Consider the following 27276-nt stretch of genomic DNA (forward strand, 5'->3'; position numbering starts at 1 on the left):
ACCAAAACAATAAACCAGGAAGTCAAATCAACATTGTTAGAGATGAGCTAGTCGTCACAAACAGTTAGCAGCAACACCTGTAGAGTAGCACAAGTTGCTAATGAACCCACATCTCCTCTTTAATACACAGTTCTGTCTTTTTCTTACCACCCATTTCCCTGTAATACACAGCTCTCTGTTCTACCAAAGGTTACATTCTTCTTCTTTAGATTCTCAATTAGAAATAAACTATCCTTCAGGGAGCTCGGAAACGAACGTTCTAGAATATCCTGGAAGGTTCTGTCTGGAGCGCACTGCTCCTTTACAGCGCCACGAGCACACACACACTCTCTGAGAGTCACACATACTCCAGAGATAGACTGCAGCCATGCTACTTTCTGTTATCAGATCTGTGACCCCTACACACTAGCTAGCATGCTGAGACACTTCACGCTCCCCTAACCCAACCGACTCCCCTGAGGTTAGTGTCAGCTCCAACCAGCCTACCAGAGGGTAAAGTGGAGCATGACCTTAACCCAAACCTACTCCCATAACCCTGCCCCACACCCAACCAATTCTATTGGAACAAGCAATTATTTTCTAGGCAAAATGTCTAGGGGCTAAAGTTGGTGTCTAGTGGCTAAAGGTGGTGTCTAGGGGCTTTGGACAGTGCATAGAGGGTAAAGGTGGTGTCAAGGGGCTAAAGGTGGTGTCTAGGGGCTAAAGGTGGTGTCTAGGGGCTAAAGGTGGTGTCTAGGGGCTAAAGGTGGTGTCTAGGGGCTAAAGGTGGTGTCTAGGGCTAAAGGTGGTGTCTAGGGGCTAAAGGTGGTGTCTAGGGCTAAAGGTGGTGTCTAGGGGCTTGGACAGTGCATAGAGGTAAGTGTGTCTAGAGGCTAAAGGTGGTGTCTAGAGGCTAAAGGTGGTGTCTAGGGGCTTTGGACAGTGCATAGAGGGTAAAGGTGGTGTCTAGAGGCTAAAGGTGGTGTCTAGGGGCTAAAGGTGGTGTCTAGGGGCTAAAGGTGGTGTCTAGGGGCTAAAGGTGGTGTCTAGGGGCAGTGCCTAGGGAGTAACAGTGGTGGGTATGTACATCACTCAAATCAGAGGGCCAGAGGAAAATTTGCAAAATGGACAGTTTCTCACTCTCTTTGTCTCTACCCCTTCACAGCTCTAGTGCTCTCTACTTTCTCGCTCCTCTCATCCCCTGTAGAAAGTTTTTCCCCACACACAGACAGGTGCACTGACTCACTACACTGTAAAAAGTTCAATCACACGTTTCTCATTTTGTGTTTTAAATTCAATCAATATAAACATTGTTCAAAATGTTATGAAAAAAAATGTACACTTGATTTGTTGTGTTTCTATACAAGGCAGGCAGAAGCAGAGAACTACATTTACCGGCTTCTCCCTTTTCACCTTCATCCCCCCACTCATCCTCCCCCGCAGATTCTCTCCCTCCAAAGTGTGTAGAGATATCCTCCCTCCATCCTCATCCCCCTCTCCTCCCAGCGAGTAGCAGGGTGACCTCTACAGACTGGCTTTAAAATAGATCTGTATATTTATATAGGCTTCTATAAAAAGGAGGGTGGAACCACACGGGAGAGGGGAGAGAGGTGAGAGGAAGAGGGGGTGAAAAGAGGAGTGGAGAGGAAGAGGGGCTGAGAAGAGGAGCGGAGGGGGTTGAGTTTTGGGAAGCTGCTCTGTGTGGAGCAGGTGTGCGTGTGTGGAATGTCAGCTCATCATGTCATTGGTGTTGACTCCATATGAAGAGTTTTTCATGCTGTCGTTCACCTCCCTCCGGAACACCGAGAGGTTCTGGGTGAACCTGCACAGATTAATATACACACAGTTAAAAAACACACAAAGTGAGCGCACACACAGTCAATGGAATTATGTGTACCTGTCTCTGTTCTTGGTTAGCAGGTTGCGTTCTATCCCCTCCATCAGGTTCTCAAAGCAGAGATGCATGGCCTGCTGCTTTTCTGGAGGCTGGCTGTTCACAATGCTGTTCCTCAGGTCTGCAAAATACTACACACACACAAAAAAAAATCTCTGATCGGCAAAATACTGCAGGAATGGAGACACACAGGACGAGGCTGGTGTGTTAAGGTTTTTTTCTTTCCTTTTTTGTAGCCAGGATAGTCCACTCAGCAACAATTGCCAGGTCTTCCAGGGAATGGTTGGATAATGGGTGTGTGGTTGTGTACCTGTACCTTCTCGTTGAGCAGGATGAGGCCCAGTAGAGGTCTGGACATGGACCACTGGTTCCTGCAGTCCTCAAAGATGATGATGTTCAACACTGTGGACAGCATCTGTAGGACAAACACACAGAATTAGTGAGTGTGTGTGAGTGAGCGAGATTTCGTGTGTGTGTGTGTGTGTGTGAGTGAGTGAGTGAGTGAGTGAGTGAGAGCGAGCGAGATCGGTGTGTGTGTTTGGGGTGTGTGTACCTGTTGGATCATCTCTGGGTGTTGCTGCATGATGTGTAGGAAGCGTTCGTCTGTTGCCATGGCAACAGGCCGTTTCTTAGTGGAGCGAGACAGCTAAACAGAAACAATGCATTAGCATCAATATATGTACATACATGTATAAGGTGATATGAATAGATTACAGATGAACAGAGGGAGAGGTTACCTGTTTGAACAGGTAGGTGGCGATATGGTCCAGACTGGAACAACACCCAGTACACACCATAGTATCTACAACACATGTTAGTCATTTTAAAATAAATTATAAATATAGTTTATTTAATGTCCTATCATGATGGAACAGTCCACAACCCTATACAGCCACCTGAGAGACCCATACACTGAGGAGGTCCTTATCTGTTTTATGGGCCTACTGTAAGTAGCCTATACGCAGCCAAAACAGAAAGATAAATGCAGTCAGAGACCTTCTAGAGCAGCACCGCCCCCTCAAGATTCTGAGCCTGCCTGGCAGGATTGGTCCTACAAAGCCAGAGCCCCCTGATGGGTGAGCATAATATACAAGGAATTTCTCAAAGCTGCTAATGAGTACCTTGATGACCTTGTACCTAGCCGGTGGGGATTCCGGTGGGGTGCCCCCACCCAGGTCATCAAGTTAAAAAAATTAAAAAATGTGTTGATAGGGGACAGAATGCAGTCGGACCATCAAATAATTGGCACATACATTACCTAAATCAGACAGTTTTTTTTTTTTTTTACATGGACGATACATTGGAGATAATATAAGACAAGTACTGGAAACAATAGAACACTATGAAATATCTGGGAAACCAGGCCTGGTTTTCATAGCTGACTTTGAAAAGGCTTTTGATAAAGTACAACTGCAGTTTATATATAATTGCCCTGAATATTTCAATTTTGGAGAATCTCTTATAAAATGGGTTAAAGTTATGTATAGTAACCCTAGGTGTAAAATAGTAAATAATGGCTACTTCTCAGAAATTATTAATCTGTCAAGAGAAGTAAAACAACGTTGTCCACTATCGGCACACCTATTTATTATGGCCATTGAAATGTTAGCTATTAAAATCAGATCCAACAATAGTATCAAGGGATTAGAAATCCAGGGCTTAAACACAAAAGCGTCATTGTATGCCGATGATTCACGTTTTCTTTTAAATCCACAATTTGGATCACTCCACAGCCTAATAGAGGATCAAGATACTTTTCTAACCTCTCTAGATTACAACCAAAGTGTGATAAGTGTACTATATTATGTATTGGTCACAAAAAAATACAACTTTTACATTACTGTGTAGTTTACCAATAAAATGGTCTGATGATGATGTGGACATACTCAGTATACATATCCAAAAGAAAGAAAATATCTCAGTACAATACATTTTAATAGAAAGTTAGCAAAAATAGTTAAGATCTTGCTGCCATGGAAAGGAAAATACCTGTCTATTTGTGGAATACTCACCCTGATTAACTCTTTAGTCATATCACATATTACCTATTTGCATATGGTTTTGCCTACACCTAGCGACCTGTTTTTTAAATTATATGAGCAAAACATATTACATTTTATTTGGAATGGCAAGCCACACAACATTAAACAGACCTATTTATATAATGAATATGAATTTGGAGGGCAAAAATGACCAAATATTAAAGCATTAAACCTCTCACTAAAAAGGTGTCAGTCATACAAAAGTTATACTTAAATTCCAACTGGTTCTCTAGCAGATTAGTAAGAATGTCTCACGCCATGTTCAAGAACGACCTTTTTCCCTTTATTCAGATTACAACCTCTCACTTTCAGTTATTTGAAAATGAAATCTCCAAAATATCACTATTTTTAAAACAAGCCATAAGCCGTTGGTTGCAATTTCAGTTTAATCCACCAGAAAAGACAGAACAAATAATACAACACAGTGGTTAAACGTAAAATATACTAATTGATTTAAAAAAAAGTATAATCTTTGTAAACTATATCATAAATAGGACTGGTGGAGTTGTCACACATGCAGCTAACAAAAATATATGGAAATGTCTGCTCTACTCAAATTTGCAGCATTACTGCAAAAATGGAAGAGGCAAGTGGAAGGGGAAAAAAGTAAGGAACTTGTCTGTCGGCCCTGCATTAAAGACCAACATTGGTTAAAGAAAATGGTGATGAATTATTTTATTTTTTAAATTATTTTTTTAAGTATACCAGTTTCATTTAAGGACAAAAAAAATGAACAGCTGTGCCATATAGATTGAAAAATAGTTAAGAGATTTCGATGTACCGATTACATTGCTTATGAACTGATACGCAAAACAACGCCGGATTAAAACCTAAAATTGTTCTACTTAAAATTATACAAAATTCTTGAAACTAATAGAATGTTATATACAGTACCAGTCAAAGGTCTGGACACACCTACTGATTCAAGGGGTTTTCTTTATTATTACTATTTTCTACATTGTAGAATAATAGAAGACATCAAAACTATGAAATAACACATGGAATCATGTCGTAACCAAAAAGTGTTAAATCTAAATATATTTTATATTTGAGATTCTTCAAAGTAGCCACCCTTTGCCTTGGATGACAGCTATTGTTTAACATGATTATACCCAAAACATACAATTATCTATAAAGGTTCCTCAGTCGAGCAGTAAATTTCAAACAAATTCAACCTAAGCAGAACAATAACCTAAAACACAAGGCCAAATCTACACTGGAGTTGCTTACCAAGATGACATTAAATGTTCCTGAATGGCCTAGTTACAGCTTTGACTTAAATCAGCTTGACAATCTAATGGCAAGGCCTGAAAATGGTTGTCTAGCAATGATCAACCAACTAAAAAGAGATGGAAGAATTTTTTAATAATAAAAATGGGCTAATACTGTACAATCCAGGTGTGCAAAGCTCTTAAGAGACTTACCCAGAAAGACTCACAGCTGTAATCGCTGCCAAATGTGATTCTAACATGTATGGACTCAGGGGGTTGAATCTAATCAAGATATATTAGCGTTTTATCTTTCATAATTTTTTTATAGATGTCAAAGTTGAAGAAAAATTCTAACATGAATGTTGTGTGTAGATCGTTGATGAATAATGACAATTAAATACATTTTAATCTCAATTTGTAACACAAAGGTCAAGGGGTGTGAACATTTTCTGAAGTCACTGTATATATCACCCAGTGCAGTGGTATACTGTATATGTACCATTTCCCGGTGCAGTATGTGTATGTACAGCTGAAGTCGGAAGTTTACATACACCTTAGCCAAATACATTTAAACTCGGTATTTCACAATTCCTGACATTTTATCCTAGTAGAAATTCCCTGTCTTAGGTCAGTTAGGATCACCACTTTATTTTAAGAATGTGAAATGTTAGAATAATAGTAGAGAGAATGATTTATTTCAGCTTTCATTTCTTTCATCACATTCCCAGTGGGTCAGAAGTTTACATACACTCCATTAGTATTTGGTAGCATTGCCTTTAAATTGTTTAACTTGGGTCAAACGTGTCGGGTAGCCTTCCACAAGCTTCCCACAATAAGTTAGGTGGATTTTGGCCCATTCCTCCTGACAGAGCTGGTGTAACTGAGTCAGGTTTGTAGGCCCCCTTGCTCGCACATGCTTTTTCAGTTCTGCCCATATATTTTCTATGGGATTGAGGTCAGGGCTTTGTGATGGCCACTCCAATACCTTGACTCTGTTGTCCTTAAGCCATTTTGCCACAACTTTGGAAGTATACTTGGGGTCATTGTCCATTTGGAAGACCCATTTGCGACCATGCTTTAACTTCCTGACTGATGTCTTGAGATGTTGCATCCACATAATTTTCATCCCTCATGATGCCATCTATTTTGTGAAGTGCACCAGTCCCTCCTGCAGCAAAGCACCCCCACAACATGATGCTGCCACCCCCGTGCTTCACGGTTGGGATGGTGTTCTTCGGCTTGCAAGCTTCCCCCTTTTTCCTCCAAACATAACAATGGTCATTATGACCAAACAGTTCTATTTTTTTTTCATCAGACCAGAGGACATTTTTCCAAAAAGTATGATCTTTGTCCCCATGTGCAGTTGCAAACCGTAGTCTGGCTTTTTTATGGCAGTTTTGGAGCAGTGTCTTCTTCCTTGCTGAGCGGCCTTTCAGGTTATGTCGATATAGGACTCGTTTTACTGAGGATGTAGATACTTTTGTACCTTTTTCCTCCAGCATCTTCACAAGGTCCTTTGCTGTTGTTCTGGGATTGAGTTGCACTTTTCGCACCAAAGTACGTTCATCTCTAAGAGACAGAACTCATCTCCTTCCTGAGCTGTATGACGGCTGTGTGGTCCCATGGTGTTTATACTTGCGTACTATTGTTTGTACAGCTGAACGTGGTACCTTCAGGCATTTGGAAATTGCTCCCAAGGATGAACCAGGTCTTGGCTGATTTCTTTGGATTTTCCCATGATGTCAAGCAAAGACGCACTGAGTTTGAAGGTAGGCCTTGAAATACATCCACAGGTACACCACCAATTGACTCAAGTTATGTCAATTAGACTATCAGAAGCTTCTAAAACCATGACATCATTTTCAGGAATTTCCCAAGCTGTTTAAAGGCACAGTCAACTTAGTGCATGTAAACTTCTGACCCACTGGAATTGTGACACAGTGAATTATAAGTGAAATAATCTGTCTGTAAACAATTGTTGGAAAAATTACTTGTGTCAAGCACAAAGTAGATGTCCTAACCAACTTGCCAAAACTATAGTTTGTTAACAAGAAATTTGTGGAGTGGTTGAAAAACGAGTTTTAATGACTCCAACCTAAGTGTATGTAAACTCCCGACTTCAACTGTATATACATTACCCAGTGCAGTGGTATTCGGTGAATGTATAATTTCCCGGTGCAGTGTGTGCATGTATAATTTCCCGGTGCAGTGTGTGTATGTATAATTTCCCGGTGCAGTGTATGTATTACATTACCCAGTGCAGTGAGTCCCTCGGAGATAGATGACAGTATGTACATGACGACATGCGGCTCTAGAGAAGCAATGAAGTTCATGTGATCCTGAGTCAACACCTCCAACAGACTGTAGAACGACTGGCTCAACTTGGGATAGTCCTGGAGTGAGGAGGGAGAAAGAGAAGGGGGGAGGGAGAAAGAAGGAGATTAAGTGTGCTGAAACTGCCATTGTCAGATATATTTAGAATGTTCAGGGAAGTACTTCGCTGTGAGGGATGGAGAGGAGTGTGTGTGTGTGTACCAGCAGGTCGCTGTGTGGTATGGACAGCAGCAGTTTGATGAAGGTCTGTAGCGCGTTGTCCAGTGCGTCATCTCCATAGAGACGGAACACCCCGAAGTTGACATAGTTCCCAGAGAGCACAGCCTTGAGCATGGAGAAACACACACTGACACCCTTCAGCTTCACACTGTACATCTGGTCCTTAGGCACCTCCCCAATGGTCAGGATACGGTTACCTGGAGAAGGGGAGAGAGAGAACCAAGGAAATGAATATATTTAAAAAATGTGTGGCTGACCAACCAATTACATTGCTCCAGTGAGTGCACAGCAACTGTGGCAATAGGACACTTGAGTGTAGTACCATAGGTGGTGATCATCTTGCTGGTTTCTCTGAACAGCAGGATTCCGTTGGGTGATGACACGTCAAATTGTAACCTCTGTGACCTGGAAACACAGACACAGAGTTAAGGATTCATTTTTTCCCTCAAATTTACCAATTTTCCACGCTGAGAAAATTGCAAGCCTTTCCCAGGTATCCCGAGATCCTTCCAACCAGAAATGCTATCTAAAAGCATTGAATACCCGCAAGTGTGAAACGGACATAATTCTATCACTATAAATTGAGAAACACTTGCAGGTATCTAACGGTTTCTTGTTATATTTGTTGTAATTGAATTTACTCAAAGTTCTCTCAAAGTCGTCACACTATTTTGTTTATGTAACCTATAGTTTTAACGTAGGCCTAAGAAAAATGGTTTGCTTGACTAGTAAAATTAGGTTATTATAGCTAGTGAAAATGACAGGGTCGTTTTACCGTTGACTGAAAGATGACACCCAGCTTATTGGCTCTCTCCTCTCCCCTTGCAGAGCAGCTGTCTGGCTATCAGGGGAATTTGGAAAGATTATGGCTGTTTTTACTATGAAAACTCACTTATGTGGTGACTGTTTGTTTAGCGCAGCATTGGATATTTTCCCTGTGACAAGCAAGCAAACAGTGTAGAATCAGCACCATGGACAGCTGCCGATCAATTCCATGTGAATCTGACCTTCTAGTCAAGCCAGTGCCCTTGCTTTTGTTAGTTTAACAACTTGGAACAATGTTGCGAATGTCAATTTCCTTGAGCGCTTTTGCAGACACAATGTATTAGGTGTTTTGTTAGCAGTGAGCAGCCGTAGTTTATATTTTGGAGCCTCTGTTGTGCAACACAGCTGAAGTTTGGGAAGTTATTTGAATGAACAAACTGTAGAGGAGAAACCTGGGACGGAAATGACCTACCGTGACTGCGTGGAGAAGTCGTGTGTAGCAGTGTAAGTTAGAAAACGTCTACATGGCTTCTATATTGGGGACTAGCCTAAATAATGCAGGTTTCTAGCACTGCAGATTTTCTGTTTTTGCATTAGTGCGGCATAGAAATGTTATATTATTGTTCGAGATATTTAAAAAATATATACACTGCTCAAAAAAATAAAGGGAACACTAAAATAACACATCCTAGATCTTGAATGAATGAAATATTCTTATTAAATACTTTTTTCTTTACATGGTTGAATGTGCTGACAACAAAATCACACAAAAATTATCAATGGAAATCAAATTTATCAACCCATGGAGGTCTGGATTTGGAGTCACACTCAAAATTAAAGTGGAAAACCACACTACAGGCTGATCCAACTTTGATGTAATGTCCTTAAAACAAGTCAGAATGAGGCTCAGTAGTGTGTGTGGCCTCCACGTGCCTGTATGACCTTCCTACAACGCCTGGGCATGCTCCTGATGAGGTGGCGGATGGTCTCCTGAGGGATCTCCTCCCAGACCTGGACTAAAGCATCCGCCAACTCCTGGACAGTCTGTGGATGGAGCGATACATGATGTCCCAGATGTGCTCAATTGGATTCAGTTCTGGGGAACGGGCGGGCCAGTCCATAGCATCAATGCCTTCCTCTTGCAGGAACTGCTGACACACTCCAGCCACATGAGGTCTAGCATTGTCTTGCATTAGGAGGAACCCAGGGCCAACCGCACCAGCATATGGTCTCACAAGGGGTCTGAGGATCTCTCGGTACCTAATGGCAGTCAGGCTACCTCTGGCGAGCACATGGAGGGCTGTGCGGCCCCCCAAAGAAATGCCACCCCACACCATGACTGACCCACCGCCAAACCGGTCATGCTGGAGGATGTTGCAGGCAGCAGAARGTTCTCCACGGCGTCTCCAGACTCTGTCACGTCTGTCACATGTGCTCAGTGTGAACCTGCTTTCATCTGTGAAGAGCACAGGAAGCCAGTGGCGAATTTGCCAATCTTGGTGTTCTCTGGCAATGCCAAACGTCCTGCACGGTGTTGGGCTGTAAGCACAACCCCCACTGTGGACATCGCCCTCATACCACCCTCATGGAGTCTGTTTCTGACCGTTTGAGCAGACACATGCACATTTTGTGGCCGCTGGAGGTCATTTTGCAGGGCTCTGGCAGTGCTCCTCCTGCTCCTCCTTGCACAAAGGCGGAGGTAGCGGTCCTGCTGCTGGGTGTTGCCTCCTACGGCCTCCTCCACATCTCCTGATGTACTGGCTTGTCTCCTGGTAGCGCCTCCATGCTCTGGACACTACGCTGACAGACACAGCAAACCTTCTTGCCACAGCTCGCATTGATGTGCCATCCTGGATGAGCTGCACTACCTGAGCCACTTGTGTGGGTTGTAGACTCCGTCTCATGCTAACACTAGAGTGAAAGCACCGCCAGCATTCAAAAGTGACCAAAACATCAGCCAGGAAGCATAGGAACTGAGAAGTGGTCTGTGGTCACCACCTGCAGAACCACTCCTTTATTGGGGTGTCTTGCTAATTGCCTATAATTTCCACCTGTTGTCTATTCCATTTGCACAACAGCATGTGAAATTTATTGTCAATCAGTGTTGCTTCCTAAGTGGACAGTTTGATTTCACAGAAGTGGTATTGACTTGGAGTTACATTGTGTTTAAGTGTTCCCTTTATTTTTTTGAGCAGTGTATATTATCTTGGTAATCAGGAAGGCACTTGTTCAGGAAATTGGTGTTAATCCCTACAAAAGGGTTAGAAGTCAGGGGTTAGAGGTCGAGGGAGAAGTGTCAGGGTTCTGACTGTATGCATGTTTGTGTACCTGTTGTGGACTAGCTCGGCCATGAGCTTTAGGACAGGAGTGGTGCATGCTGGTACGTGGTACCAGAGCTCTATAGCTCTCTGCAGGATGGGCATGTAGGCTGGGTAGCTGGGGGAGGGGTTAAGAACAACACTGTGCACCAATGAGACTTCAAGTGAAGGACAACACTACTTGCAATTCACAACTCTACAGTGATTTCCTATTCTATGACAGACAGTCATATCTCTTCTACACAATGCATTTATTTCTGAACGTTCTTTAACCTTTCAACCTCCTAAGCAGGCCCCTGGTACGTAAAGATCAGGGGTCAGAGATCAGGGGTCAGTAAAGGATACATCCAGTCGAAGAGCATCATAAAGCTGGTCTTGGCGTTGAAGGCAAAGGCAATACCTCTCAGGTCTCTGACCAGTCCTACCAACGTCCTCTTCGCCTCCTGCTCGTTGAATGTGTTGGTGCTGAACATCTGAGCCACTGCTTCAAACGCCGCCGTTAGGGGAAGCATGAATTGTTCAAACTGGTCCTCATCCTCACCTACACACACAAGATGAAAACAAAGTGAAAGTAGGGCTGGGACGATACCAGTATCACAGCAAGGGAACAACACACAAAGTGGATTTAACTTCTTTAGGAAAACAGCCCTAATGTTGGAAACAAACATTATCTTGTCATCCAGAGTCACATTGATTTATTTTTCCAAGCTATAGCACACAATATTTTACATACAACAGGTTTTTAAAGGACCAACGAGTTTGGTCTGCTTCGTGTTTTCATTTTTGCCATGGAAAAAATATGATACTGGTATCATCACAGCCCTAGGTGAAAGAATGAAAAGTTTGTAATTATCCAAATAAGATCATTACTGATAATCGTGTAAACTGTAGATGTGTGTGTGTGTGTGTGTGTGTGTGTGTGTGTCTACCTAGGTCGACCATCAGCAGGCGTCCCAGTGCGGTGTAGAACGTGGTGCGACACCTCATGTCGCTGAGGTTTGATTGGTTGTTCACGCCCAGGAAGGAGAAGTGCTCGCTCTGACATCATAGGAGAAAGGAAAAGGGCATTATGGGAAAAGAACTGGATGAAACAGCATACATTGAGTTTCAGGCGGTTAGTGTTAGGGGTCAGGGTGAGGGGTCAAAGGTCAGGGTACTTACTGTGTGGTTGTTCAGCATGAACTGAACAGCGCTGAGTTTCACCAACTTCCTCACACTGCTGTACGTACACACACACACACCGTCAAAGAGACAACACAGGAGCTGGAATATAGCAGAATACCAAATACACCCCCCCCCTTTTCTCTCACACGCACACACGCGCAAAAGGATATCCTATGGAGAGGTCATTGAGTAACTGAAGTGTCTTGGAAGTGATTGGTTCACACTGGCCCCAGTACTTCAGATTGGTGATGCTGCAATCACAAATGGTATTAAATCAGTGGTTAGTTCATAGAACCAGCAGTTGTCGTAACACAGGAAGTGTTGAAACTCACATTTTTCCAATGAAGACGCTGAGTACCATGGTCTCATCATTCAGCCCCAGAACCTCTGACAGCCGCCGGTACAGCTGTGACACACACACAGACACACTCCATTAACCATTGGAAGATCCCCTGGAGAGAGAGCAACTACACAGTAGGACAACTATGATATAATCACAAACAGTAACAGCTGCCAGCAGCGTAGCACTAGTCATACATCTCCACAGGGTTAAAGACAAACACACACCAATCAGCTCTGCTCTCATCTCCCCAACATTCCACCAAACCCTGAGCTATGAGGTAAAGTAGTGTGTGAGGAAGAGAGTGAGTGAGATCAAGAGAGTCTGTGTGATAGTGTTAAGTTGAGCAGAGCTGAGGATGGTTTGCCTTAGTATCGGGGGGTTAGGGTAGCAGGTGTCAGAGGGGTGTGTATCTCCTGCAGGTCTGGGGTGTTCTTTATTCTGACACCTCAGACTCATACGGTCCATCTCACACATACACAACCTGAAATGAGACATTCCAGAACCCTCATCATATTAATTATTCTAGAACTCCTCCCGCCTCCACACCACTTTATATGAATTATTCTAGAACTCCTCCCGCCTCCACCCCACTTTATATTAATTATTCTCGAACTCCTCCCGCCTCCAAACCTCCTCATATTAATTATTCTCGAACTCCTCCCACCTCCACCCCACATTAATTATTCTAGTACTCCCCTGCCTCCACCCCACTTCCATGGAGAATTCTCTGGTTAGCCATGATTCCACCTACATTATCCACCATGTTACCAGTAAACCTGACCATGTCACTAAGAAGGGATAGGGGAGGATAACTATAAGACCAAACCGACACGTTGGGGGAGGGCTGCTCTCGATTGTCACCACTTATCTGAGCTGTTCACATTTCGCAGCCTCTGCCCAGCACAAAGAAAACACACTCAGTCAGTCAGCCCAAGGCTGTGTGTCAGCACTAACACACCCACAGACAAAAGAGCTATTAGTTCAAATATAACATATCTCCCACTAGTTACAGGCAGAGAACGGAATGGAGAGAGATGGAGTCAGTCATGAGAGGAAGGAAGAGAGCATAGCTTTGCTATTGAGAAAGGCCGCCATAGCCTATCTTCTCTTGAGAGCCAGGCCTGCCTATGTGCACACTGCCCACAAAATGAGGTGGAAACTGAGCTGCACTTCCTAACCTCCTGCCAAATGTATGACCATATTAGAGACACATATTTCCCTCAGATTACACAGACCCACAAAGAATTCGGGGGAAAAAAGCAAATTTTGATAAACTCCCATATCCATTGGGTGAAATACCAGTGTGCCATCACATCAGCAAGATTTGTGACCGGTTGCCACAAGAAAAGGGCAACCAGTGAAAAACAAACACCATGGTAAATACAACCTATATTTATGTTTATTTATTTTCTCTTTTGTACTTTAACTATTTGCACATCATTAGAATACTACATAGCATGACATTTGAAATGTCTCTATTCCTTTGGAACTTTTGTGAGTGTAATGTTAACTGTTCATTTTGTATTGTTTATTTAACTTTAGTTTATTATCTATTTCACTTGCTTTGGCAATGTAAACATATGTTTCTCATGCCAATAAAGCCCTTTGAATTGAGATAGTAACAGAGTTAGTCTTGCTAAGCGAGGAATAGAGAGAGAGAAAGAGTGAGAGTTAGTCATGCTTAGAGAGGAACGGAGAGAGATAGAGATAGCTGTGGATCTAAACAAGACAGTATGTCATGTGGACTCATCAACATCAAATCATGTTTAAGGTCTGAAACATAACTCTGTGTGTGGTAAAAGTATTTACCTTGGAGGACTTTTGCACCTGGTCTCCGATGTAGATTTTCCTGAACTGTTCAAAGAAGCTGAGCATGGCCAACTCCAATCGCTCATTACCCGCCTGGGCCAGCCGCGAGTCTGTTAGGTTCATCAACTGGAGCACTCTGACACACACACACACACACACACACTTGTGATTGACTCTTCAGGGCCCCCGAGTGGCGCAGTGGTCTAAGGCACTGCACCTCAATGCTCGAGGCGTCACTACAGACCCTGGTTCGATCCCGGGCTGTATCACAACCGGCTGTGATTGGGAGTCCCACAGGGCGGCGGCACAATTGGCCCAGCGTTGCCCAGGTTAGGCCGTCATTGTAAAATAAGAATTTGTTCTTAACCGACTTGCCTAGTTAAATAAATAAATAAAAATTTAAAAACATCCTGAGACACACACGATTGACTCATCTGCTGCTGTATCCTGAGGTACATTTACAATAGGACATGTACACTGAGTGTACAAAACATTAGGAACACCTGCTCTTTCCATGACAGACTGACCAGGTGAAAGCTATGATCCTTTATTGATGTCACTTGTTAAATACACTTCAATCAGTGTAGATTAAAGGGAGAATGATTTTTAAACCTTGAGACATGGACTGTTTATGTGTGCAATTCAGAAAATAATTTAGGCTGTTCTGAGGGTGCAACTCAATACTAGGAAGGTGTTCATAATGTTTTGTGCACTCAATGTATTAGGCTAGTGGCAAGGCCCCAAAAATGTGGCGATGCCCCTACCCGAGGTATAACAAAATACAACCATGTTTTCCATATCTCTAGGGTCTACTATATATGAAATGGATGGTTGTCCAAATATTTTACTAAGAAAGTGGTTAAATTGATAGATATTGTAACACACCCTCTTTTAACTCACAGTGTAGCTATTCTCCAGGTCGTTGCTGTAAATGAGAATGTGTTCAGTCAACTTGGGCCACATAACTCAATATTGCAAGTTGCTAAAATGTTGAATACAAGTTGTCAATTGTCTTCCGTACATACGGGGGGGGAATCCCACCAACGATTTTGTATCTTTAGCCGGTAGTCTTGCATTTAAGTCAGGGGACCATCACAGATTATCTTTATATTTTGCCTCAAATCCGATATGGCATCCAAAATCCAATATGGCTTCCATTATAACATTTAATGGACGTTAACTTCTTTGGGACTGGGGGGCAGTATTGAGTAGCTTGGATAAAAAGGTGCCCAGAGTAAACTGCCTGCTACTCAGGCCTAAAAGCTAGAATATGCATATAGATTGTGTCAATGTAGATTTGGATAGAAAACACTCTGAAGTTTCTAAAACTGTTTGAATGATGTCTGTGAGTATAACAGAACTCACATGGCAGGCAAAAACCTGAGAAAAAAATCCAACCAGGAAGTGGGAAATCTGAGGTTTGTAGTTTTTCAAGTCATTGCCTATCGAATATACAGTGTCTAGCAGTTTGAGTCAGGGTCTGGCAGAGTGAAATGAGCTCAGTCTCGCACACTTCCATGAGAGTTAGCTGCGTTCCATTGCATTTCTACAGACAAAGGAATTCTCCGGTTGAAACATTATTGAAGATTTATGATAAAAACATCCTACAGATTGATTCTATACTTCGTTTGACATATTTCTACGAACTGTAATATGACTTTTCGTCTGAACTTTCGCCTGGACTTGCCCGCGCCTCCCGAGTTTGGATTTGTGTACTAAATGCGCAAACAAAAAGGAGGTATTTGGGCATAAATGGACTTTATCGAACAAAACAAACATTTGTGGAACTGGGATTCCTGGGAGTGCATTCTGATGAAAATCATCAAAGGTAAGTGAATATTTATAATGCTATTTCTGACTTCTGTTGACTCCACAACATGGCGGGTATCTGTATGGCTTATTTTTGTGTCTGAGCGCCGTACTCAGATTATTGCATGGTGTGCTTTTTCCGTAAAGTTTTTTTGAAATCTGACACAGCGGTTACATTAAGGAGAAGTGGATCTAAAATTCCATGCATAACACTTGTATCTTTTAGCAATGTTTATTATGAGTATTTCTGTAAATTGATGTGGCTCTCTGGAAAATCACCGGATGTTTTGGAACTACTGAACATAACACGCCAATGTAAACAGAGATTTTTGGATATAAATATGAACTTCATGTTACACAATACATGTATGTTTTGTTCGATGAAGTCCTATGAGTGTCATCTGATGACGATCATCAAAGGTTAGTGATTAATTTTATCTCTATTTCTGCTTTTTGTGACTCCTCTCTTTGGCTGGAAAAATGGCTGTGTTTTTCTGTGACTAGGTGCTGACCTAACATAATCGTTTGGTGTGCTTTCGTCGTAAAGCCTTTTTGAAATCGGACACTGTGGCTGGATTTACAAGGGTGTAAAATACTTGTATCTTTGAGGAATTTTAATTATTGGATTTCTGTTGTTTTGAATTTGGCGCCCTGCAATTTCACTGGCTGTTGGCGAGGTGGGACGCTACCGTCCCGAATATCCCAGAGAGAATAAAAATCACCTATAAATATTAATTTTGTAAATGAGAGGCATTTTTTCAGAATTGTGTACAACACTTATGCCTGTAATGTCTGTGAAAGGGATGTCAAAAACAGACTTACCTTTAAGGCTTTCCAATGATTAACTGGCCTGTGGGTGGATTTTCTTTATGTTTAATGTGGTAAAAAGCCCTGCAGGTCACGTCCTACGTATTTCTTTATATTCCATTGGAAGTCAGGTCAAAAGATAATTTGGCCAATATTAAGTGTGGGTGGTTGGCATTGATTATGTACTGGGGCATGCCCAGCAGGAGATGGAGAGTGACAGAACCTGTGAGGGTGTCCTCAGGTTACTTAGACGTTAGAGTGTAGCTAGGTCATAGACTATTAATAAGAAGCGTTGGTTGAGGGACATAGCACAGCTCTAAACACATTGACTTTTGAAGTTGATCCCTGAGCTGGTGCACAAAGCATGGTGCACAAAGACCACCATCTCACATTCAGTTCCCAGCCACCATAAACGATCACATAAAGTAAGTTACACCATCCTAAGGAGCCTCTTTTTTGCCATAAATGGCTTATGTCCTTAAAGGCATCTTGTGATTACTGCAGTTTCTCAGACCAATGCATGAGTTAAGTTAATGCTTTAAGTAGCCCTATATTTCTGTTATTACGGTCCTCTCCCTCTGTTAGAAGTGCACCTGCGCAGAAATTTTTGTCTCTGTTGTACCGGGCCAGAATGTAATACCGCGCTGATATTGTGAAGTAAACTGCTAAACTGGAACCTAGTTGTGTCATTTGGAGACCACATTGGTTTCAGAAGATGGCTAATAAATACAAAATGTGCCACCTCGCTTTGACGAGAAGAGGTCGTATGCGAGTTGGAAAAATTTACTTGGAATCTGGATACGGGTTACCAATCTGGACAAGAAAAAGCAAGCACTTGCAGTGGTATTATTGCTCGAGGGAAGAGCAAGAGATACAGCACTGGAAATATCCGCGGAGGATTTGACCCAGGATGACGGAATGGGAACTTTGATCAGAGCACTGGATTCTGGGTTTCTTAAAGAGCAACACTGTGCCTACGAAGCGTATTTGAACTTTGACAGAGTTACGAGAGACATTTCAGTTGCAATGGAGGACTACGTAATTGATTTTGAACATGGGTACTAGAGGTCGACCGATTTATCGGCATGGCCGATTAATTAGGGCCGATTTCAAGTTTTCATAACAAAATCGGTAATCGGCCTTTTTGGATGCCGATTACGGCCGATTACATTGCAATCCACAAGGAAACTGCTTGGCAGGCTGACCACCTGTTACGCGAGTGCAGTGTCAAAAGGACCTTATGGCTGCAAGGAGCCAAGGTAAGTTGCTAGCTAGCATTAAACTTATCTTCACATAACTACACATGGTTGTTGATATTACTAGGTTAACTAGCTTGTCCTGCGTTGCATATAATCAATGCGGTGCCTGTTAATTGATCATCGAATTACAGCCTACTTCAACTTCAAACGGGTGATGATTTCGCATTCGCGAAAAAAGCACAATCGTTGCACAAATGCCTTTCTTACAATCAATACACAGAAGTATATATTTTTTTAACCTGTATATTTAGTTAAAATAAATGCATGTTAGCAGGCAATATTAACTAGTAAAATTGTGTCACTTCTCCTGCGTTCAGTGCAAGCAGAGTCAGGGTTTATGCAGCAGTTTGGGCTGCCTGGCTCATTGCAAACTGTTTGAAGACCATTTCTTCCTAACAAAGACCGCAATTCATTTGCCAGAATTTTACATACTTATGACATAACATTGAAGGTTGTGCAATGTAACAGCAATATTTAGACTTAGGGTTGCCACCTGTTCGATATAATACGTGACGGTTCCATATTTCACTGAAAGAATAAACGTTTCGTCATATTAATGACCAAAGGCTCGTATTTCTGTGTGTTTATTATAATCAAGTCTATGATTTGATATTTGATAGAGCAGTCTGGCTGAGCGGTGGTAGGCAGCAGCAGGCTCGTAAGCATTCATTCAAACAGTACTTTACTGCGTTTGCCAGCAGCTCTTAGCAATGCTTGAAGCACAGCGCTGTTTATGACTTCAAGCCTATCAAATCCCGAGATTAGGCTGGTAATACTAAAGTGCCAATAAGAACATCCAATAGTCAAAGGTATATGAAATACAAACTGTATAGAGAGAAATAGTCGACGCATCATAATTCCTATAATAACTACAACCTAAAACTTCTTAACTGGGAACATTGAGGACTCATGTTAAAAGGAACCACCAGCTTTCATATGTTCTCATGTTCTGAGCAAGGAACTTAAATGCTTTTTTTTTTACATGGCACATCTTGCATTTTTACTTTCTTCTCCAACACTGCTTTAGCATTATTTAAACCAAATTGAACATGTTAGATTATTTATTTGAAACGAAATAGATTTTATTTATGTATTATATTAAGTTAAAATAAAAGTGTTCATTGTTCCTTCTAGTATTGTTGTAATTGTCATTACTACAAATAAATTAAATGCAAAAACATTTCTTTTTTTTTTTTTTTAAGATTGGCTTATTTTGGTCCTTCAATAATAGGTATCGATACCGGCGTAGAAAAATCATAATCGGTCGACCTCTAATCAGCATGTGGGTTCGATTACAGGCTTAAAATGGCCAGAAACAAATAACTTTCTTCTGAAACCTGAAAGGCCGCTCAGCAAGGAAGAAGCCACTGCTCCAAAACCGCCATAAAAAAGCCAGACTACGGTTTGCAACTGCACATGTGGACAAAGATCGTACTTTTTGGAGAAATGTCCTCTGGTCTGATGAAACAAAAATAGAACTGTTTGGCCATAATGACCATCGTTATGTTTGGAGGAAAAAGGGGGAGGCTTGCAAGCCGAAGAACACCATCCCAACCGTGAAGCACGGGGGTGGCAGCATCATGTTGTGGGGGTGCTTTGCTGCAGGAGGGACTGGTGCACTTCACAAAATAGATGGCATCATGATGGAGGAAAATTATGTGGATGCAACATCTCAAGACATCAGTCAGGAAGTTAAAGCTTGATCGCAAATGGAGGCATACAAACCTGACTCAGTTACACCAGCTCTGTCAGGAGGAACGGGCCAAAATTCACCCAACTTATTGTGGGAAGCTTGTGGAAGGCTACCCGAAATGTTTGACCCAAGTTAAACAATTTAAAGGCAATTCTACCAAATACTAATTGAGTGTATATAAACTTCTTACCCACTGGGAATGTGATGAAAGAAATAAAAGCTGAAATAAATCGTTCTCTCTACTATTATTCTGACATTTCACATTCTTAAAATGAAGTGGTGATCCTAACTGACCTAAGACTGGGAATTTTTACTTGGATTAAATGTCAGGAATTGTGAAAAACTGAGTTTAAATGTATTTGGCTAAGGTGTATGTAAACTTCTGACTTCAACTGTATATAAATAATGTATTTAATTGAATTTTTTTGCAAACATTTCTAAAAAACTGTTTTCACTTTGTCATTATGGGGTATTGTGTGTAGAATTATCTCATCAATGTAATACATTATAGACTTATTCTAAAATGTAACAAAATGTGGAAAAGGTGAAGGGGTCTGAATACTTTCCAAATGCCCTGTATGGGAGACATTAGAGATATGGAAAAACATGCTTGTGCTTTGTTATACCTAGGGTATGGGTATCTCAAAAACTAAAGCCCTTTTTGAGGATTGGCCACTAGCCTAATAGGTAGTGGTATTGGTTAGGGTGAGGTTACTTGTCTGTGGACGTACCGACAGACTAGTTCTCCATCCATGGCGTCTTGTTCATCTGTAGAGGCGAAGGACACTCTTCCTCCAATGACCGCCCCGATTATATACACCAACCATGTTAACCTCCCTATAGATATAGAAATATAATTATATAAACCAACCACAACAACCTCCCTGGTAACAAAAACATGTGTTGTTAAAAGCTATATTTTGACATACTTCATTGATTGATTGATTGAGAGGGAAAGAGACGTACCCTCCTGGACCGTGATGTCGATGGCACTAGAGTTGGTAGACTGCAGTAGTTCCTGGTAGGTCTGTGCTGATTGGTCGAAGAGCTGGACCAATAGGGCACAGGTCTTCTCGTATTCACAGCGACCAATGGTGGAGAGCTGGTCTAACTGCTGCTGGACTAACCCTGCGTCATCTAGAGGGTCCTCTAACCCATCCCTTCACAGACGTGAAAATGATTTCAACGTTTCATAATTGATCTGTGAGAGTGTGTGTGTCTGTGTGTGTTACCTGAGTATGATGCAGACAGACTCGAGGCGTGAGGTGATGTAGGCCTTGGTGACTTCAGGTGTGTATGTCTCTAGCAGGTGAGGCTCGGTGGCTTTAACGTAAGGGACAGACGCTGCCAGGCGCTGCCACAGGCTCAACAGGTAGTGGACAGAGTTAGGGGCAAACTCCCAGTGCTGCAACACACACAATATAAAGGTTATCAGAGAATGGTCATTGTTATCTCAGTAAGGAGAACAAGGTTTTCGGCAGAACGTTAACATCTAACAAGATCATTGAGAGGTATAGAAGGGCAGATTTAAGAAGGACTATTTATGAAATGTCTGTTAACCAAGACACGCACCAATCTGACTGCAGGGTCTCACACAGACAGACACACATAGTACCTGTAGACTGGTGACAGTGAAGTTGGCTATAAGCCTGATGACTTCTGGGTAGTTTTCTACTTTGACCAGCTCTCCCAGCTGGTAGTTACTTTTCAGTCGCGCCAACAGACGACAAAACTCATGGTAGTTGTTAGGGTCTGAGAGGCTCTAGAACACAAAGACAGCATTGTTAGTTACTTGTAGCATAAAATGTGTTATCATATAAAATATGATTTCATCCAAAATAAGGGGGGACCAAATTTGGAGGAATAACAGAATTTAAGAGTCTTGTAACATGTAATAGTGTGTGTGTTACCTGTGGGTTCTCTAGTATCCTCTTGACTCCATCCACCAGGTGAGAGAGGAACTTGGCTCGCTCTGCGTTGTTGAACAAAGACCTCCTCACTGATGCTATCTGGACTAGACACGACAACACCTACACACACACAGAGCATTAAACACTACACCCATCATGTACTGAAGTGAACATACAAGCCACACACACTCACACACTCCGCTTTACTCACCAACGGGGAGAGGGAGGGAGGAATGGAATGATACAAATCAAAAAAGAGCTGGAGAGTGGAGGAATCCAAAAATGCTGTGAGAGAAAGAGAGAGACAGATTAGGTTAGTACACAGTAATAGGCAGTATTGGGATTAGTTACTTGAAAAAGTAATACATATTTCTAGTTACTTTACAATATTACTTTGTTTGGAAAGTAATGTGTTATACTACTTTGAGTTACTTTCATTTAAAAAAATCTCACCGGTTGTTTGAATGTCGGAGGGAGCAAAGCGAACCGGGTGCGCTCTACCAAAGACAGGCTACTTATTAACTCAGGTTTGATCACTCGATTCTCCTTTCATCTGTGGCGATGCTTTCCTGTGCTAGTCTACAAGTGCTGCACTATCATATGAGCTGCTTAATTAGCCATATGTACTGTAAGCCAAACATCTGTACAGATTTCTTATCTTTTCATTCAAAATCTTTCTCTTGAGCCACCAGTTCTGGTTATAGACCGCATGTACACTGACAGAGATGTATAGAGGGCACACTCGCCACTAGACGGGAAAACCTTCTATAGGCTTTGCTATCCCAGAAACGATAAATGGCAAAGATCAGAGGTGCTCCCTCAATACTTTACAACATACCTGAAGTTGACCAAGACGCAGGTTACTGTGTTATGTACAAAATTCCAGTGAACTGCTGATATATTGAGGTGGCATGTTGTATATCATAATGTAATCGTGAAACTTACTCCGTTTGCTTGAGAATTAAATGAGGAAACAAGTCGAGATCATTTCATGGAAACACGCAGCCGGTAGAGATATGACTCTGAAAACAACGCTTGCGTTGTTTCCCATTGCAATTGTAATAATATTACCCAATTTGAAAAAGTAACATGTTACTTTACTTCGCTACTCATAAAAGGAATCTGATTACGTAACGCATTACCCCCAACACCAGTAATAGGTGACGCAGTACTGCTATTTTACAGAATTGACAGAATGTGTTACCTGATCTCCAGGAAGTGGGGATCTGAACAGTGCAGAGGTCATCAGAGGACTCGTCTGTAGACGTTCCGATGAAGTCATAGTTCAGACAGTTGTGACTGAGCTTCAGTAGCTGCATCAGTAGACCATGCTGACTCTCATCATTCAGGTTGAGGTTCTTACCCGACGCCTAGACACACACACATTAAGTTCACAAGAACGACTGGAAATGGATGTCAATAGGTATGTCAACACATTAATACAATCCCTCTCACACACACACACCTGTTTGAGGAGATTGCAAGACAGGGTGAATATGTCAAAGAGGGACGAGTCTCTGAACGATGACGCAATCTTCCTGTGTTTGGTCAGAGGATGGCTGGTATCTGCCTGTACACACAACAACAAACATATATTTAACACACACAACAACACAACCACCACTTCAGATTAGAGGGGAGACGGGGAAGTAAGAGGAGAGGAGGGAGATGTAGAGGAGAGGAAAGAGGGAGGAGAGGTAGAGTACCTGGTTGATCTCATTGGTCAGTTGGGATAGGATGGTGACTCCTATGATGCAATGTTCTACACTGTCCTGCTGACAGATAGACAAAGAAAGGCAGATTTGATCAGTCCACTACCTACTTCAAGAAAACAAATTATATTGGCCACACACACACACACACACACACACACACACACGTTTGTACCTGTAGGAAGCGTGTGACGTCCGCAATGACGTTCCTGAAGACATAGTCGTCTTTCTGACAGTCGAACCAGCCAAGCTTGGTAATCCTGAAACACACACACACAAAAACACATAGCTTGATGATCCTGGAGGAGACAAAAACAAGGGAGAGAATCACTCACATGGAGGAGAGAGGGATGGAGAGAGGAGCGGAGAGAGGTTTACCTGGAGTACAGCTGGATCAGAGCCTGGGTAACAAACTCTGCCAACTTCGGCCGCGTCGCCAGATAGTTCAGTACATAGTTCCCTGCATGCGCACACACACACACACACACACACGAGCCTTATGGACTAACTTGTACAGCATGAATATAGACTGGTGGGATGTGTGTGAGTGAGTCTTACGGATATCGATGCGCTGCTCCAAGGGAAGAGGGTTGCTGGTGCGCGAAACCAGTTTAGACAGACAGGTAGCTGCAAGGAGTTGAGAGTAGGAAGACTGGAGAGAGGGGGAGAGAGAGAAAGAGAGGAAGATGGGAATACAAGCATGGACAGAGATAGAGACAACACATCAGCTGAGCTAAAATAGCAAGTCATACAGTAAACATTGTCAGTCATTTTTACATTTTAATCATTTAGTTGACGCTCTTATCCAGACCAACTTACGGGAGCAGTTAGGGTTAAGTGCCTTGCTCTAAGGCACATCAAACGATTTTTCACCTAGTCGGCTCAGGGATTCGAACCAGCGACCTTTTGGTTAATAGCCCAAAGCTTTCAACTGCTATGCTTCCTGCCACCCTTTTTATCAGGTAATATGGTAAATATCAACAGCTTGTTGATATAATGTCAGTGTGTGTGTGTGTACTACTCACGCTGCCTCTCTCCAGTAGTAGCTGACACTTGCTGAGACAGTCGGGGCTGTTAGTGAACTCCACCAGAGCTTTCTCTGCCTGCAACCTCACCCCCGTCTCTGTTGTCTCGTACAGCTGCTTACACAGGATCTCTAGCTGGGCTAGGCTCTACTCACACACACACAGGAGAGAGAGACCTAAGTGAGTAGAGCACCAAAAAACATCCCTCATCAACAGCCAAGATACAGGTGTAGACAGTTGTATTGGGCTGTGACCAATCAGTACGCCACAACGTTGTAGAGCGTTCAGACAGAAATAAGAAAGACTATATATAGCCTATTTCATAAAATAGACATGCCTCGCTCAATTTTTTTCAAAGACAAGAAAGTTTACCAAAATAAACATTCAATAGCACCCTATTGAACATGACCCTTGTTAGATAGAAACACAGGGGCTAAACACCAGCCAGACACAGACCGACATAGTGGCTATAGGGCAGTGGAGACTGTATGGAAACCACGTGTTTCATACCATTGCATTGACTCCATTCCAGCCATTATTATGAGCCGTCCTCCCCTCAGCAGCCTCTACAGCTTTAGGGAGTGCTTGGGACCGGAAACCACACAGATAGTTAACTTACCCCAATACACAACACTAACATAATAAGTTTTAACTAACTCACAAACTTAATCCATCCAGCTAACGGACACTAAATCCACCAGTAACAATGCGGCAGACTATTCACCTCAGCTAGCATTAGTAACACCATTGTTGTAAAGAACTACATAACCACTCATGCATGCACACCCCAGCTAGCCTGACCAACATCATATTGTTTAAAGGACAAGTCAGCAGAATCCCGGAGCCAGTCTGATGCTAGCTACTGATATAGTACAGGATGTACTAGTCTAGGGAGGGCGTTGGATGGCACATGGCTAGGGAGAAGAGGACTGCTAGACATAGATAAGAGCTCAATACTCCAACACTGCTGCTGCTGAGCCTGACTCATAGTGTGCCACACACACACCTACTAATATTACTACTACAACAGTCCTGATGCTGTGCAGTACATTTGACTAAGGATTTGGGTGGGCTAGCTAGATCATCATGTCATGCTGATGGTTCCTGAGAACATTGGCAAGAACGAATGTTCTGAGCAGGCCAGCACAGAATTTGTGTGTCTGGAGTCTGTTGTGTGTGTCCCGTGCTGTCCATGATGACTTTGCAATAAGAGACAGTTACGTCACACGGTCAGGCACCCTGACCAGGAAGCGCTGCCTCAGTGCGCGTACATCTGTAGTTATTATTAATAAACTAGATATCCATCTGTCTCTCTCACCACCAGCCTGCTGAGCTAGCGTAAAACATATATATATACTGACACCAAGCATCTCTAAAATAATGTATATAATGCACAGAATTAGCCACCTGGGTGGGGTGAAGACTTCATTTAATCAACACATACATAAAACTGTCTGACTTAGCAAAATAACAATTAGCCAGCTACCTACTCACATCAGCAGACGCCGACACTTTCAGTGCCAAGTTGCTATAAACACAAACAGTAGTTACAGAAAGCTTGAGGCAGATATAGTTACTGTTAATCTATCATCTGCTTGATATGACAGTTAGCTGCAAGTGCTAGCTAGCTAGCTAACAGTAGCTAGCTAATGTCAGTCAGTTGTACAAAAATGTGCACACGTGACAGCCAGCATCCCAGCTAAGCTATCTTACTTTAACACATTGGCTGGAAAGACGAAGTTAACGTTAGTTGTTTGGCAAAGTTAATTGTCAGCTGATTAGCTAGCTAATGGTAGCTATATTCTCAGATAGAATGATACCTAGTTATAAATGTGTTATCCATGCCAGATAACGTTATCTAGTAAACTTGCTAGGTGTGTCCGTTTCGGAGTGGCACATTCTTGTTTTGGTTGCAAAATATGCACGGTGGGGTTTAATAAGTATAATAACGACAACACCGTCCACGAGCCAGGTTCCAAGCTAGCTACATGTCAGCTCACAAAAAAAAAACGAAGAGGGTTGCGCGGGAGAATGTCATGTTGCTATACCTGTAAACTAGCAAGAGCTAACCTAGCGTGGTAAATTACAAATAGCGGTGCATTTGAACGGTCTGATCAAGCAAGCAAAGCATAATCAATAATTACATTTGACATTAGACCAGATTTCGTTCAGGACGCGAAGGATGAAGTATGAAAGTTGCTAACCAATGAATTAGTGCTAGCTAGTTAGCTACTGTCAACTAACTGGCTTGCATTTTCCCCATCCTCTCCTAGCTAGCAGATAGGCCGACCCATTGAACATATATGTTAAAGGTGTTCTTTACTTCGTAAAAAAGGAATGAGATAAAACATAATGACAATGTGGATAACTGCTACAATCAATACATTCGCCCAGTAGAAACAGTCCTAGCTAGTTAACAGTTAGCCATGTTTCATAAACACCAATGTTTTGTTTTCGGTCCGCATCTTTAAACGGCGAAAGCTACACGATGACAGGCCACAAGTCAACACTGCAGCTCGCATCCTAGCTACACATATCGCACATAACCTGTACCATGACCGCTTTATGGATGCATTCACTCTCTATATATTAAATAACGCATCGAAATATCTATTACAGCTCATTCAAAGGCTTATTGAGGATTGATATATTACAAAAACATAAAGCTGTGGTTACCTGCACATGATCCGCCATTTTGCTCCATTCATGCTCCTCTCTCACTCCCATTGAACTATCTCACTCCCCCTGACAAAGTGAATGAGCGCAGATTTTCACATTCAGAAAGCATTTACGCTCGCGCAATCGCTGGAAACCCCTTTAGAACCCCGTGCAACTTCACAGAATAAAAAGTGCGTAAAATAAAATACCTCATATAAAGCAAACCCGCTCTTTGTTTACATGGCTATTAAAGGGAAACTGCTTAATTTTGCTAGTTTCTGTTCTGGAATGGGTTTAATAACAGATGATCCATTATATTGACCAG

General features: G+C 42.3%; 1 protein-coding gene across 6 annotated transcripts; it reads right to left on the minus strand.

The window, feature by feature from the left end:
• Nucleotides 1-881: 881 nt before the first annotated feature.
• Nucleotides 882-27276, minus strand: LOC111980286 (exportin-7). 6 transcript variants are annotated; one of them, XM_024010999.2, is made up of 30 exons: nt 26970-27276; nt 24294-24440; nt 23827-23920; nt 23647-23728; nt 23444-23528; nt 23263-23331; nt 23022-23126; nt 22761-22926; nt 21768-21841; nt 21557-21676; nt 21262-21408; nt 20879-21051; nt 20613-20806; nt 20378-20483; nt 14079-14214; nt 12259-12332; nt 12097-12177; nt 11924-11987; nt 11692-11800; nt 11108-11303; nt 10773-10880; nt 8455-8520; nt 8002-8084; nt 7662-7876; nt 7381-7519; nt 2611-2675; nt 2427-2519; nt 2184-2288; nt 1877-2004; nt 882-1801 (listed from the first exon to the last, which is right to left on the minus strand). In XM_024010999.2, exons 1-30 carry the CDS (start codon nt 27018-27020, stop codon nt 1708-1710), a joined length of 3369 nt encoding a protein of 1122 aa, XP_023866767.1. In that variant the 5' UTR covers nt 27021-27276; the 3' UTR covers nt 882-1707. The 6 variants fall into 6 exon arrangements, with proteins under 6 accessions (XP_023866767.1, XP_023866768.1, XP_023866769.1 ...); XM_024011000.3 differs by having other exon boundaries at nt 23263-23328; nt 26970-27275; XM_024011001.2 differs by having other exon boundaries at nt 2190-2288; nt 26970-27274.

Source organism: Salvelinus sp. IW2-2015, linkage group LG20 (assembly GCF_002910315.2).
Source record: "Salvelinus sp. IW2-2015 linkage group LG20, ASM291031v2, whole genome shotgun sequence".
NCBI classification, from domain to species: Eukaryota; Metazoa; Chordata; class Actinopteri; order Salmoniformes; family Salmonidae; genus Salvelinus; species Salvelinus sp. IW2-2015.